The 15,037-nt window shown below is 34.5% G+C and overlaps 1 protein-coding gene across 1 annotated transcript in view; it reads right to left on the bottom strand.

Moving 5' to 3' along the window:
* The window catches only part of LOC140167663 (uncharacterized), a 57,207-nt gene that overhangs the window by 148 nt on the left and 42,022 nt on the right, over positions 1 to 15,037 (bottom strand). The window contains 6 exon segments of the mRNA XM_072190961.1: positions 378 to 543; positions 3,839 to 3,990; positions 5,516 to 5,737; positions 5,740 to 5,826; positions 7,031 to 7,345; positions 13,723 to 13,733. Of these exon segments, the coding sequence (XP_072047062.1) occupies positions 378 to 543; positions 3,839 to 3,990; positions 5,516 to 5,737; positions 5,740 to 5,826; positions 7,031 to 7,345; positions 13,723 to 13,733 (953 nt within the window).

The raw sequence follows: 15,037 nt of genomic DNA on the forward strand, positions 1-15,037 counted from the left end.
GCATTAACACAAATGAAAGGAACAATACATGCAAATGAAAACAAACATAAGTGTTAGCACATTTACATACTTGACAACACTGCACTTTAAAAACATGCATATATTTAGCTTGCATTGTCACATTACATATGTGCTTCCTAACAGATAAAACAATGTGGCCCACGTTGTTTTATTCAAAATCTGGACTTTACCACAAATCCAGCACCTAGAGCCTTGATTTTTGCAGGATATGTTATAATAGTTCATTCAAGTACATTACAATGGAGTAAAAAGCAAAATTTTCCTCTCTGTGAATGGTGTACATAGAATGAAGCACACTGCTTGTGGGTGGGTGGCTTATCCACTTGTACAACCTAGTAAATTCTTCAATCACTCACTCTGTAATAGACATTTCCACCCTTCTCTCAAATCTGGTTTTGTCCAGAATGTTGCTACTACAGCCTCCGGATCATCTGAACTCAAGTCACCTCCAAATGGATATGGGTAGCTATTTTTCCACCATGAGTAAGTTTCTTCGAACACTATAAGACCATCAGCAGTAATCTAAATACAATATAAGAACATAAATAATGACGTGATTTTAAGAATAAAACCCAACAAGAAATTTTGACATATGTTTGAAAAACATGTAAATGATTATTTTTGGTAGAAATTTTGATTGGCTTTGTAAAAATGGTCTCCCAGTCTGTGTGTAGGCCTATATGCTTATGTCTATTGAACTTTTTGAACAACAAGCTTTCAGGAACATGACCATTTATAGCCCACCACTAATTACTATCAAGCTTATGTCACTTCTGCATTTATTCCATTAAGGTGCCAGGTTCATAAGTGTTAGCAAAAAAGGGTGTAACTTTTCAAATGGCTCTTCAAAAGGCTATGGTACGGAAAAATGTTTTTAACAGGCTTAAAAAACATGGTTCTGAAATTAACTGAAAAGTGCATAAAACGACTTTGAGACAATTTCCCAAGAGATACTTTACTTCAACAAGTGACAGAAACTCGCTAGTGCAATTCCAATCAAGATGATTATCACTACAAATTAGCCATGAAGTCAACTTGTAGTAAGTAACAAGTTTTTAAACATAATGAAGAAGGAGGTGGCCTATATGCTTCACCCTGGCAGGGCGTAAGACAATGCGAAACACAAATTAATATATGCGAGGATCCGAAATAAACGATGCAAGCCCGAGAAATTATAATTTAAATGGCGTGATTGGGGCTCGAGCAAACTGGCATATGAAAATATTGAGAGAGAAAAAATCAGGACTCAGCGGGATTGAACCCGGTCGCTGGATTACCGGTCCAGAGCTTTACCACTGTACAACCTGAGTTCACAGTCGGTACTGGGCAATCTCAACTTATGTCCCCATGATAACTCTCTCATTGTGTCTCAAGCGGCCAATTATATATTAAATAATGAAGAAGGAGGTGGCCTATATGCTTCACCCTGGCAGGGCGTAAGACAATGCGAAACACAAATTAATATATGCGAGGATCGGAAATAAACGATGCAAGCCCGAGAAATTATAATTTAAATGGCGTGATTGGGGCTCGAGCAAACTGGCATATGAAAATATTGAGAGAGAAAAAAATCAGGACTCAGCGGGGATTGAACCCCGGTCGCTGGATTACCGGTCCAGAGCTTTACCACTGTACAACCTGAGTTCACAGTCGGTACTCGGGCAATCTCAACTTATGTCCCCATGATAACTCTCTCATTGTGTCTCAAGCGGCCAATTATATATTAAATAATGAAGAAGGAGGTGGCCTATATGCTTCACCCTGGCAGGGCGTAAGACAATGCGAAACACAAATTAATATATGCGAGGATCGGAAATAAACGATGCAAGCCCGAGAAATTATAATTTAAATGGCGTGATTGGGGCTCGAGCAAACTGGCATATGAAAATATTGAGAGAGAAAAAATCAGGACTCAGCGGGATTGAACCCCGGTCGCTGGATTACCGGTCCAGAGCTTTACCACTGTACAACCTGAGTTCACAGTCGGTACTCGGGCAATCTCAACTTATGTCCCCATGATAACTCTCTCATTGTGTCTCAAGCGGCCAATTATATATTAAATAATGAAGAAGGAGGTGGCCTATATGCTTCACCCTGGCAGGGCGAACAAGATCGGCAGAGCGCCGAGTAGTGAAAGAGTGTAGAGGACGGAGACCGCCGAAGCACGAAAAAAAATAATTTAAATGGCGTGATTGGGGCTCGAGCAAACTGGCATATGAAAAGATTGAGAGAGAAAAAAATCAGGACTCAGCGGGATTGAACCCCGTCGCTGGATTACCGGTCCAGAGCTTTACCACTGTACAACCTGAGTTCACAGTCGGTACTCGGGCAATCTCAACTTATGTCCCCATGATAACTCTCTCATTGTGTCTCAAGCGGCCAATTATATATTAAATAATGAAGAAGGAGGTGGCCTATATGCTTCACCCTGGCAGGGCGTAAGACAATGCGAAACACAAATTAATATATGCGAGGATCGGAAATAAGCGATGCAAGCCGAGAAACTTATAATTTAAACCACTGTTCACAATGGGCGTGATTGGGGCTCGAGCAAACTGGCATATGAAAATATTGAGAGAGAAAAATCAGGACTCAGCGGGATTGAACCCCGGTCGCTGATTACCGGGTCCAGAGCTTTAACTGTACAACCTGAGTTCACAGTCGAGCAATCCAACTGTCCCCATGATTTGTCTTACGCCCTGCAGGGTGAAGCTATTCCTTCTTCATTATTTAATATATAATTGGCCGCTTGAGAAACAATGAGAAAGTTATCATGGGGACATAAGTTGAGATTGCCTGAGTTCACTGTGAACTCAGGTTGTACAGTGGTAAAGCTCTGGACCGGTAATCCAGCGACGGGTTCAATCTCAAGTCCTGATTATTTCCTCTCAATATTTTCATATGCCAGATAATCACGCCATTTAAATTATAATTTCTCGGCTTGCATCGTTATTTCCGATCCTCGATATATTAATTTGTGTTTTTGTCTTACGCCTGCCAGGGTGAAGCATATAGGCCACCTCCTTCTTCATTATTTAATATATAATTGGCCGCTTGAGACACAATGAGAGAGTTATCATGGGGACATAAGTTGAGATTGCCCGAGTACCGACTGTGAACTCAGGTTGTACAGTGGTAAAGCTCTGGACCGGTAATCCAGCGACCGGGGTTCAATCCCCGCTGAGTCCTGATTTTTTTCTCTCTCAATATTTTCATATGCCAGTTTGCTCGAGCCCCAATCACGCCAAGTTTTTAAACATTTTATACTTGTTAGTTTCTCACAAATCTAAAAATCCATACACCCCGTATGGAACACATGACCTTAATCTTCCACTTAGGAAGTGTGAATTTCAAATGGGGCTACCTGAATGGGTGAGTCCATTTAAAATCCACCCCCTCCTGTGTGAGAGATTAAGGTCATGTCATCCATAGGGGTGTATGATTTCAACTGGAATATCCAAATTAATTGCTATACTTTTTTCACTTACTGACGTAGAGTCCTAAAACTCTGGCCAAAGTCTACTTTTACACACAATCATGGGCATTGCTATAGCGGGCATTGCTAGGGTTGATTTTATACTATTTTTACATAAGAAAAAAATTGCACCACCATATCATCGGATGCATTACATAGTGATGGATGTTGGACTTCGCCAGAAAAAAGTTTTTGAGTTAGACGCGATCAACGAGTATGCCAATTTGTGTTCAACTAACAAGTAAAATCCTCCAAAAGTTGCTGTATTGTGAAAAACTAAGTATGCTCTTTGCAACTGCTTGGTATGATACCAACATCGGGCATAAGGCAAATTATACTTACATAAAGGCTACTGAAGATATCTTTTCCAAATGGGAAACCCGATGGAGGCCACAAAGAATATGATATGTACTCATCGCGATAACTATCTCGGTCGTATCGGAGATTGTAGTTATATGTACCAGCTACATTATATGGCAGAAATAGATTTGTGCCTGTAGAGTGAAACACAATTGAATGTGTTATATTAATTGACTAACTTCATAACTGATGACCTGATGTGTTTAATATATATTGCTATTATGACACACAACCAAAGTCACTGCATTCTGAATATTTTCATGAGTCCGACATGATACAAATGCCTAGTTTTTCATTCATAATACAAATAACAAGCATAACACAAATACAAGTGTACTTGTAGCCCATGAAGGATTTAGTCTAATATTAAGTACATCATTTATCAGCCATCTTGGTAACAGCACCAAGGTGTTTCTATTCTGATTACAGTCAGACATCTCTTTATCTCTACAGGTCCCAAAAATCCTACTACATAAAGGCAAACAAAAAGTGTTTATATGGCATAACACAAATACAAGTGTACTTGTAGCCCATGAAGGATTTAGTCTAATATTAAGTACATCATTTATCAGCCATCTTGGTAACAGCACCAAGGTGTTTCTATTCTGATTACAGTCAGACATCTCTTTATCTCTACAGGTCCCAAAAATCCTACTACATAAAGGCAAACAAAAAGTGTTTATATGGCCTCAAATGGGTCAGTTGGTAAGAACACCTCTGTAACTGGTTTAATATGTACAGTAGTTCCCTAAATAATGTGTAACTTGCAATATTTATGCTATTGTGGTGTATAATTTCAAAGTGCTAATTTTGTTTATAACCATGTTTTTTTTGTAAATTAGAATGCAAAAATATATAGACTGCCAAAAAAGTGTTTCTAGATTCTCAAAAATTGTGGTTGGTATTCTTTCCCATTTTTCTAAATTAGGGTCAGTAAAGTGAAGCCAAAAAACACCATTATTTCTTGGCCTAGTGATGTTCATTAGACTGTCTGGATTGACGACTGAGAAAACTACGTGGAAAAAAAGTGACGGATTTTGCAACAGGATTCCTGTGGCATAGAGCATGCGCACAGTTGTGTCCAAATTGACCTTTTGACCGAGTTTGTTGTTTTTAGAAGTTCAGAGCGCGATCTTGTCACAGCAGCCTTGTACAGCGACAGCGGTACACGGCGCCGCTAGTCAGTCGCGCTTCGGCGCACAAGCAAAGTCGCATTGAATAGTTTTCAGAAGTCCGTCATGATATTGGCTGTAAGATAATCAGTCGTCACTACGAAGCATACACAGTACATGCGAAGTGTAGACGGCTGATTGGAATTAGTCTAGATGTTCATTAGGGAGATGACAAAATCGTCATTATAGTATATTAGTATAATTGTCACATGAGTGACGTATTATCGCAATTTTGGTTGGTTCCAATGGGATGTATGTGGAACATAATTTAATTAAATTACTGCCATCGGTGCTGAATTCAGTCATTTTCAGGGGGCGCTTAATAAAATTATGAAATAGAATTTTATACACATAAACATAAAAATTGTTGTTGGTATTGTGATGGATTTCTTGATTTTCAGAGCCTCTTACCAACCCAAACCAAACTTACACCAATCTTGAGCCCCACCCCCTCCCCTCTGGGCATGAACCTATTAAAAGTACATACTTTGTGGAGGACAAATGACTCCTGCATCTTCATAGTGGCCACAGTTGTGATTTCCCCATCCATTATGACTGCATTCATCTAAGCTGTTTTCTGATCCTGAACATCCTACATCATCCAGCCATATCTGTCCGGTTCCCTCTCCAAACTGAGCTTTGCTAACAGCTTCTGCATCACCAGATGGAAATCCAAGTTGATGACAAACTACCATTGCATCATCATTTTCCATTTGTCATCACACACTGTACCCCAAGCACCATTGTAAAATACTTCCACTCTGCCTTCATTTGAAATGCTGCCACCATCAAGACGGACTGAAACAGGTCCAAAATAAGACATGTAAGGAACATTTATCTTGGGGGTGGCTGATAGTGGCTTCGCACAAAATAATCTGCTTTTTTTTAAATGGTTTTGGTGTAAAATTGGGGAGGGCACACCCTTCCTTCCCTCACAAGTCCAAAATAAGACATTTAACAGGAAAAGAATTTTGTTTTAAAAAATAAGATGGACTCATAATTATAAGCAATATCCTGGCAAGTTTAAACCTATTTAAAATATATCTGTCTACATAATCTTTCCTAAATAAGTCCATATCAGAGGACTGAGCTTTCGATGCTCTAGCGAGTGTCATCATCAGATCAATTAAATAAATAACATTTACCAAAGAAGAAAGTGGGATATATTTTTTCCCTTTTAAACATAGATTAATGCTGGTCTGCAATAATAAACTTGCCTGGCTTGAATGCTTGATTTACTCAACAAATATTTAGTGGGAAGGAAGGCCTAGCGTACACTCTCGGAAATATACTTCAAGTCAACGTTTCTAGATTAAAAAACGTGTGTTTAAAAAGATTAGCTATGTTAACAAATTCAAAAAGTGTCCCTAGGGGCCAACAGGGGTCAAATATCATACAACACAGTTGAAATAAAATTTTTGTGCTGCTTTTGTAACTATGTTTAATTTCACAGCAGGTAATTCAGGGTTTGATTTATAAAGAACGGGCAACAAACAACCTTGAGCAGACTCATCGGTTCAGCCAGCAGGGAGCTCTATTATTATTTACCTCATTGGTGGGATAGTGAGTTTGTCTATATAAGGACACTTGTACCTATGTCTTTGGATGGAGCTTCACATTTATCAATCAACGTTGTTTTGTTTTTGCCAAACGTTTTACACACTTCCACTATAATCACTGTAATAATATTTAAAACATTGCCTTTAAAACATTTAACTTATTTCAGCTAAAGTAGTTTTGTGGCTCTTCAGATATGTCAGTAATTAAGAATATGACATCATTTAGGAACTTACTGCTATATTACTGACAAGAGTCACATTGGGATATATGATTTGCTTGACAGTTACGGCTAATATAATTTCGACTTAGTAACCAATGCAGACCTACTTATGGTTCAAATGCTTGGTCGCAGCTGTCAAGATTAGCAAGTTTATTATGAAATAATAGTTTTAAAACGCCTGCAGGATTAGGCCGGGGGATTAGGCATGATCATCACATATACATACTTTTCGCTGGGCATATAACCCTGCATCTTCATAGTGGCCGCAGTTGTGATTTCCCCATCCACTATGGCTGCATTCACCTAAGCTGTTTTCTGATCCTGAACAGCTAACATCATCCAGCCATATTTCTCCAATTCCCTCTCCAAACTGAGCATTCCTAACAGCTTGTGCATCACCAGATGGAAATCCAAGTTGACGACAAACTACCATTGCATCATCATTATCCCATGAGTCATCACACACTGTACCCCAAGCACCATTGTAAAATACTTCCACTCTGCCTTCATTAGAAGTGCTGCCACCAACAAGACGGACTGAAACAGTATCAATAGCGAGACATGCAAGGGACATTTATCATAACGGTGGCTGAATGTGGCTTTGCATAATATAGTCAGATTTGTTAAAATTGTTTTGGGGTAAAATTGGGCCACCCCTCTCCCTCACAGGTCCAAAATAAGACATTTAACAGGAAAAGAATTTTTATTGTCAAAATAGTTTTAAAACAGACAATACCCTGGCATGTTTAAAACCTATTTTAAATATATCTGTCATCATGTTTCCATAACAGAGGACTGAGCTTTCCATATTCTAGTGAGTGTCATCACCAGATCAATAGTGGTAAATGATCATAATGCAACAGATGAGCAACATGAAACGAACCAAAACAAAATGAAGGAGCAGAAGAAGCAAGAGACACCGTCTCATCTGCCCTATCTAATCCCACCCCATCGCGAGACATGAGTGAAAGCAACAAATCTACTAAGACTAGCAAGCAAAGTGTGCTAAATCTAACTGCTGGCAAGATTGCAATCACCAGGGATCCGAATTGTGATAGAAACTCATCTGTGGGAAAGAGTGGGTACAAATCTGACCAGAATGAGACAGAATACTTTAGTAATAATAGTTCAGATCTATCAAGCGATCAAGATCATTATCAATATTCCAGCTTGAGTGCTAAGTCTCCATCACCTGATCAACTGGGTGCCAAGAGAAAGCAGAAAGATGGCAAACTTAAGAAGAGGAGAAGCAGAGCATCAAGTAGAAAAAAGTGAACAATAAAAACAATAGTTGAATGAATTTCCCATCTACTTTCAGAAGCATATGTATAATGTGCATTTTCTTTTGTTCTTTTAAAGCTAAAAAATAACCAAGCAAAAAAGCAACAAAAAACAAAACACAAACAAAAACAAAGTAGGTATACAGTATATAATATTTATAAGGTATATATCTGTAAATATTTATGAATTCGTGTAATGTTCATTTTATTTCCCTCAATGTTAGAGGGCTTAGAAATCAAGATAAAAGAAGAATTGTATGTAACTGGTTAAAAGCCAAAAAGTTGATATATTTCTTTTGCAAGAAACTTATCTTGATCAAAGGTTGGAAAATGCTTTGCGGAAAGAGTAGTCGATAAAATCTTTTAGTTCGTTTGGAACATTTCACAGTAGAGGGGTATCAATCATCTATAGAAAAGACTTAGATTTAAAAATCGAAAATAGTCATATTGCTGACGATGGTAGAAAAGTTTGTTGAATATGCTAATCCGTAAAAAACCTTGCACTTTAATCAATTTATATGCACCAACGAAACAAAAATACAAAGATATCGAGGGTTGACAAACAGAAGGCCTTAACTCACTTTTGGCCATTTTGAGATTTTGGTACCAAAATAATCTGTAATACCCACAGATTCTTAAAATCATAAGCCTTAACTCAAGTCAACTTCCTATTGCATCTATAGCACAATAATACTTGGTCACATCTCAATGCAAAATATTATTTTACTCATTTTTCTCAAACAGGCACTTTTTGAGTTAAGGCCTTCTGTTTGTCAACCCTCGATATATTCTTCAAGAAAACATTTCATTGGATTAAAAGATATGCTAGGTACACCCTAGCAGAAATTCTATACAGCAAGAAGTGTATCAAAAGTGTATCAAAGTGTATTAAAACTGTATCAAACAGCAATTTAATACAGTTTTGATATACAAAGGGTGTACTGAAAATGTATCAACTGAAAATATAAGGTATCAAAACTGTATCAAATACCACCTAACTGTATCAAAAATGTATCAAAAGTGTATCAAATTTGAACTTAGTTAATTTTGGCCATGCTTGTGGTGTATCAAAAGTGTATCAAATTGAACTTTGCAGTTTTTCAGTGTATGTAAAGTGTATCAAAGTGAACTTTTTGGTGCTAGATGTATATCAAAAGTGTATCAAATTGGACTTAGTCAAATTCTGGCTGCATACAGTGTATCAAAAGTGTATTAAATTGGACTTTGCCTGTTTGTTAGTGTATGTAAAGTGTATCAAATTGAACTTAGTTAATTTTTGGTGTCTAGAGGTATATCAAAAGTGTATCAAATTGGACTTAGTCAAATTCTGGCTGCATACAGTGTATCAAAAGTGTATTAAATTGGACTTTGCCTGTTTTTTAGTGTATCAAAAGCGTATTAAATTGGACTTAGTTTATTTTGGGTGGCTAGAGGTATATCAAAAGTGTATCAAATTGGGCTTTCATAAACTGACCTTTTGTAGTGTATCAAAACTGTATCAATAACTGATCACATGTCTAGATACTGACTCATCATTTTCAAATTTGCCCATGTGGCATGTATGCAGTTAACACCAGGATTTGCATTTGGAAATGTACTGTATTTTAGAGCAAATTATGGTGTTTTATTTATCATGATGACGATACAAACATGCTTGTAGACTGCACATTAGGTTACAATGTAGTTGTAATCAGGGACTGTGATTAAAGAGGAAATATCTGACTTTGTTCTGATAAGGTAAGCTTACTATATATTATATATAGGGCCTCAATGTATATGTATTAAGCATGAATATAGCGCATGCCTGTATAGTAGATGTTATTGGTAGCCTTTTTGTCTCTTTATTGAGGGTAACAACTTCAGTGACAAGCACTGCATTCAAAGCAGGCCTTCTGATGTATGTATGTTCCATTTTGGTTGGGTTTTGCTTCTTTTTTGCAAGACTTCTCACACATTTATCCTATTATGTTGTAATTTTGAGCGTTGATAGGGAAAGTGCATTGAGCTGCTCCGTGATGGGGGAAAGTGCTAGAGGTCAGCATTAGCAGTAGAGGGCAGTGTTGAATTTGAGCTTGATTAGACTAATTTCAAAATTTGACCTTTGACCCCTTCACTTTGGGGTCATTAATGTTAGCAAATATGTTTAGATCATGTACGGATAATTCTTGTTGAATTTGAGCTTGATTGGACCAATTTTGAAATTTGAAAAACTGTATCAAAAGTGTATAAAAAACTGTATCAAAAGTGTATCAAAACTGTATCAAAAGTGTATAAAAAACTGTATCAAAAGTGTATCAAAAAACTATCAAAAGTATATCAAAAAACTATCAAAAGTGTATAAAAAACCCTATCAAAAGTGTATCAAAAAACTATATCAAAGGTGTATCAAATGGCATGTATCAAAAATAGGCGGTCCAGCTGGCCAGCATTAGAATTGGAACGCTGATTTGATACAGTGACATATTGATCACTTTTGATATAATTATGTATAAAATGTGTATAAAATGAAAGGATAAGAATTTCAATGCTAATTTGATACAGTTTAAATTGGCACGCTGATTTCATACAGTGACATATTTGATACACTTTTGATATAATTATGTATGAAATGTGTATGAAATGAAAGGATCAAAATTTCAACACTAATTTGATACAGTTTAAATTGGAACGCTGATTTGATACAGTAACATATTCGATACACTTTTGATATAAATTATGTATGAAATGTGTATGAAATGAAAGGATAAAAATTTCAACGCTAATTTGATACAGTTTAAATTGGAACCCTGATTTGATACAGTTACATATTTCATACACTTTTGATATAATTATGTATGAAATGTGTATGAAATGAAAGGATAAAAATTTCAACGCTAATTTGATACAGTTTAAATTGGAACCCTCATTTGATACAGTAACATATTCGATACACTTTTGATATAAATTATGTATGAAATGTGTATGAAATGAAAGGATAAAAATTTGAGCGCTAATTTGATACAGTTTAAATTGGAACCCTCATTTGATACAGTAACATATTCGATACACTTTTGATATAAATTATGTATGAAATGTGTATGAAATGAAAGGATAAAAATTTCAACGCTAATTTGATACAGTTTAAATTGGAACCCTGATTTGATACAGTTACATATTTCATACACTTTTGATATAATTATGTATGAAATGTGTATGAAATGAAAGGATTAAAATTTGAACGCAAATTTGATACAGTTTAAATTGGAACCCTCATTTGATACAGTAACATATTCGATACACTTTTGATATAATTATGTATGAAATGTGTATGAAATGAAAGGATAAAAATTTGAACGCATAAATTTGATACAGTTTAAATTGGAACCCTCATTTGATACAGTAACATATTCGATACACTTTTGATATAAATGATGTATGAAATGTGTATGAAATGAAAGGATAAAAATTTGAACGCATAAATTTGATACAGTTTAAATTGGAACCCTGATTTGATACAGTAACATATTCGATACACTTTTGATATAAATTATGTATGAAATGTGTATGAAATGAAAGGATAAAAATTTGAATGTTAATTTGATAGTTTAAATTGGAACGCTGATTTGATACAGTTACATATTTCATACACTTTTGATATAATTATGTATGAAATATGTATGAAATGAAAGGATAAAAATTTGAACATAAATTTGATACAGTTTAAATTGGAACCCTCATTTGATACAGTAACATATTTCATACACTTTTGATATAATTATGTATGAAATGTGTATGAAATGAAAGGATAAAATTTGAACGCATAAATTTGATACAGTTTAAATTGGAACCCTCATTTGATACAGTAACATATTCGATACACTTTTGATATAAATTATGTATGAAATGTGTATGAAATGAAAGGATAAAATTTGAACATAAATGTGATACAGTTTAAATTGGAACCCTCATTTGATACAGTAACATATTCAATACACTTTTGATATAAATTATGTATGAAATGTGTAATAATAGTTCAGATCTATCAAGCGATCAAGATCATTATCAATATTCCAGCTTGAGTGCTAAGTCTCCATCACCTGATCAACTGGGTGCCAAGAGAAAGCAGAAAGATGGCAAACTTAAGAAGAGGAGAAGCAGAGCATCAAGTAGAAAAAAGTGAACAATAAAAACAATAGTTGAATGAAATGAAAGGATAAAAATTTGAACGCAAATTTGATACAGTTTAAATTGGAACCCTGATTTGATACAGTAACATATTCGATACACTTTTGATATAAATTATGTATGAAATGTGTATGAAATGAAAGGATAAAAATTTGAATGTTAATTTGATAGTTTAAATTGGAACGCTGATTTGATACAGTTACATATTTCATACACTTTTGATATAATTATGTATGAAATATGTATGAAATGAAAGGATAAAAATTTGAACGCAAATTTGATACAGTTTAAATTGGAACCCTCATTTGATACAGTAACATATTTCATACACTTTTGATATAATTATGTATGAAATGTGTATGAAATGAAAGGATAAAAATTTGAGCATAAATTTGATACAGTTTAAATTGGAACCCTCATTTGATACAGTAACATATTCGATACACTTTTGATATAAATTATGTATGAAATGTGTATGAAATGAAAGGATAAAAATTTGAACATAAATGTGATACAGTTTAAATTGGAACCCTCATTTGATACAGTAACATATTCAATACACTTTTGATATAAATTATGTATGAAATGTGTATGAAATGAAAGGATAAAAATTTCAACGAAAATTTGATACAGTTTAAATTGGAACCCTCATTTGATACAGTAACATATTCGATACACTTTTGATATAAATTATGTATGAAATGTGTATGAAATGAAAGGATAAAAATTTCAATGCTAATTTGATACAGTTTTAATTGGAACCCTCATTTGATACAGTAACATATTCGATACACTTTTGATATAAATGATGTATGAAATGTGTATGAAATGAAAGGATAAAAATTTGAACGCTAATTTGATACAGTTTAAATTGGAACCCTGATTTGATACAGTAACATATTCAATACACTTTTGATATAAATTATGAATGAAATGTGTATGAAATGAAAGGATAAAAATTTCAATGCTAATTTGATACAGTTTAAATTGGAACCCTCATTTGATACAGTAACATATTCGATACACTTTTGATATAAATTATGTATGAAATGTGTATGAAAGGAAAGGATAAAAATTTGAACGCTAATTTGATACAGTTTAAATTGGAACCCTGATTTGATACAGTTACTTATTTGATACACTTTTGATATAATTATGTATCAAATATGTATGAAATGAAAGGATACATTTCATTTGATACTTTTTGATACATTATCTTGGCATTTGATACACTTTTGATATGTATAAAATGTGTATGCAATGTTAATTTGATACAGTTTTGATACATAAAAGTGTATGAAATGAGGGTTCAATTCAAAGCCTTTTATTTCATACATTTTTCATACGTATCAAAAGTGGTGTATCAAAAGTGTATCAAATTTCAGCCAGGGCAATGTTATTATTGGTGGTGATTTAAATTATACTCAAAACCATAATAAAGATACTAAAACATGAAAAGGAAAAATGTACCATGTAAATATCTGCAAAAAATTATTAAACATTGTAATTTAATTGATATCTGGAGGCACAGATGGCCAGAAAAACGTCAATTCACATGGAGACAAATATCTCTTGGTTTATTCTCTAGGCTAGATTATTGGCTGATTCACAAAGAGTTCATTGATGATGTTAAAACTACTGATATTAGACCCTCTGTAAAATCAGTCCATAATGCTATTTCATTAAAGTTACAAATGGGAAAAACAAATACTGGGCCAGGTTTTTGGAAATTTAATTCTTCGCTCACAAATGATAATAACTACAAAAAAGAGATTCGTAAATTATTTGTTCTTGCCAAAAGGATTGTACCCGGCAAAAAATATCCAATCAACTTACTTGGGAATTATGTAAAAGAAATATAAAAGATTTTACTGTAAAATACTGTACAAAAAAAGGCCCGATGTAAAAAAAAAAAGCTTTTGGAGAAATTAGAAAATGATGTTAAAGAATTAGAAGAGAAAATGGATAATGTTGGAAATATATTTAAGAATAGATATATTGAAGCAAAGTCAAAACTAGAAAAGCTGTATAAAGAAACTACTAAATGAGCTATAATAAGGGCAAGAGTCAATTGGTTTGAGGGTGAAACCAATTCTAAATATTTCATGGGGCTCGAAAAACACAAAGCAACTAGAAATTCAATTACAGAACTTAATTTAAAAAACGGTAAAAATATCACAGACACAGATGACATTCTAAATGAATCTGTAGATTATTATACTAATCTGTATAAATCAAAAGAAATAGAAGACTAGAGCGGTTCTCGGGTTTCGCGGTTTTCGGCATTTGCGGTTTGTGGTTCAGGTTGGTTGGTGGTAATTGGGAACCTTGTGTGATCCTGATTACTGGTTTTTGATGTGTATTTTGGGTTGTATGTTGAGTTTCTGTTCAGAACCTTGTGTGATCCGAGTGTGTGTAATGTGTATTATGGATTGATTTTGAGGTGTAAGAGTTGTATGTGTTGTGTTGTTTATGTTATGGAATGTAGAAATGGACATTTTATAAATAGGATTGGATATTGGGGTGGCAACTATGTATAGATGGGTTTGTTGTTATTTGTGTACATCCATATGAAAAGGTTGCACTTGATGGTTGTATATTTTTTTATTTCATAATAGTTTGGAATGAATACTAGACTCATAGCATGTGGAGGTCACTTCAAATGATGGTTTAAGTGACATGGTTAAGGGAACTGGAATGAGCGTTTCGACAGCATTTTTTGTGGGACATGAGATCACATCAGACCTATTGAATTGCATTCTGAATACGAAGAATGTCTTTCTGA

Source organism: Amphiura filiformis, chromosome 13 (assembly GCF_039555335.1).
Source record: "Amphiura filiformis chromosome 13, Afil_fr2py, whole genome shotgun sequence".
NCBI classification, from domain to species: Eukaryota; Metazoa; Echinodermata; class Ophiuroidea; order Amphilepidida; family Amphiuridae; genus Amphiura; species Amphiura filiformis.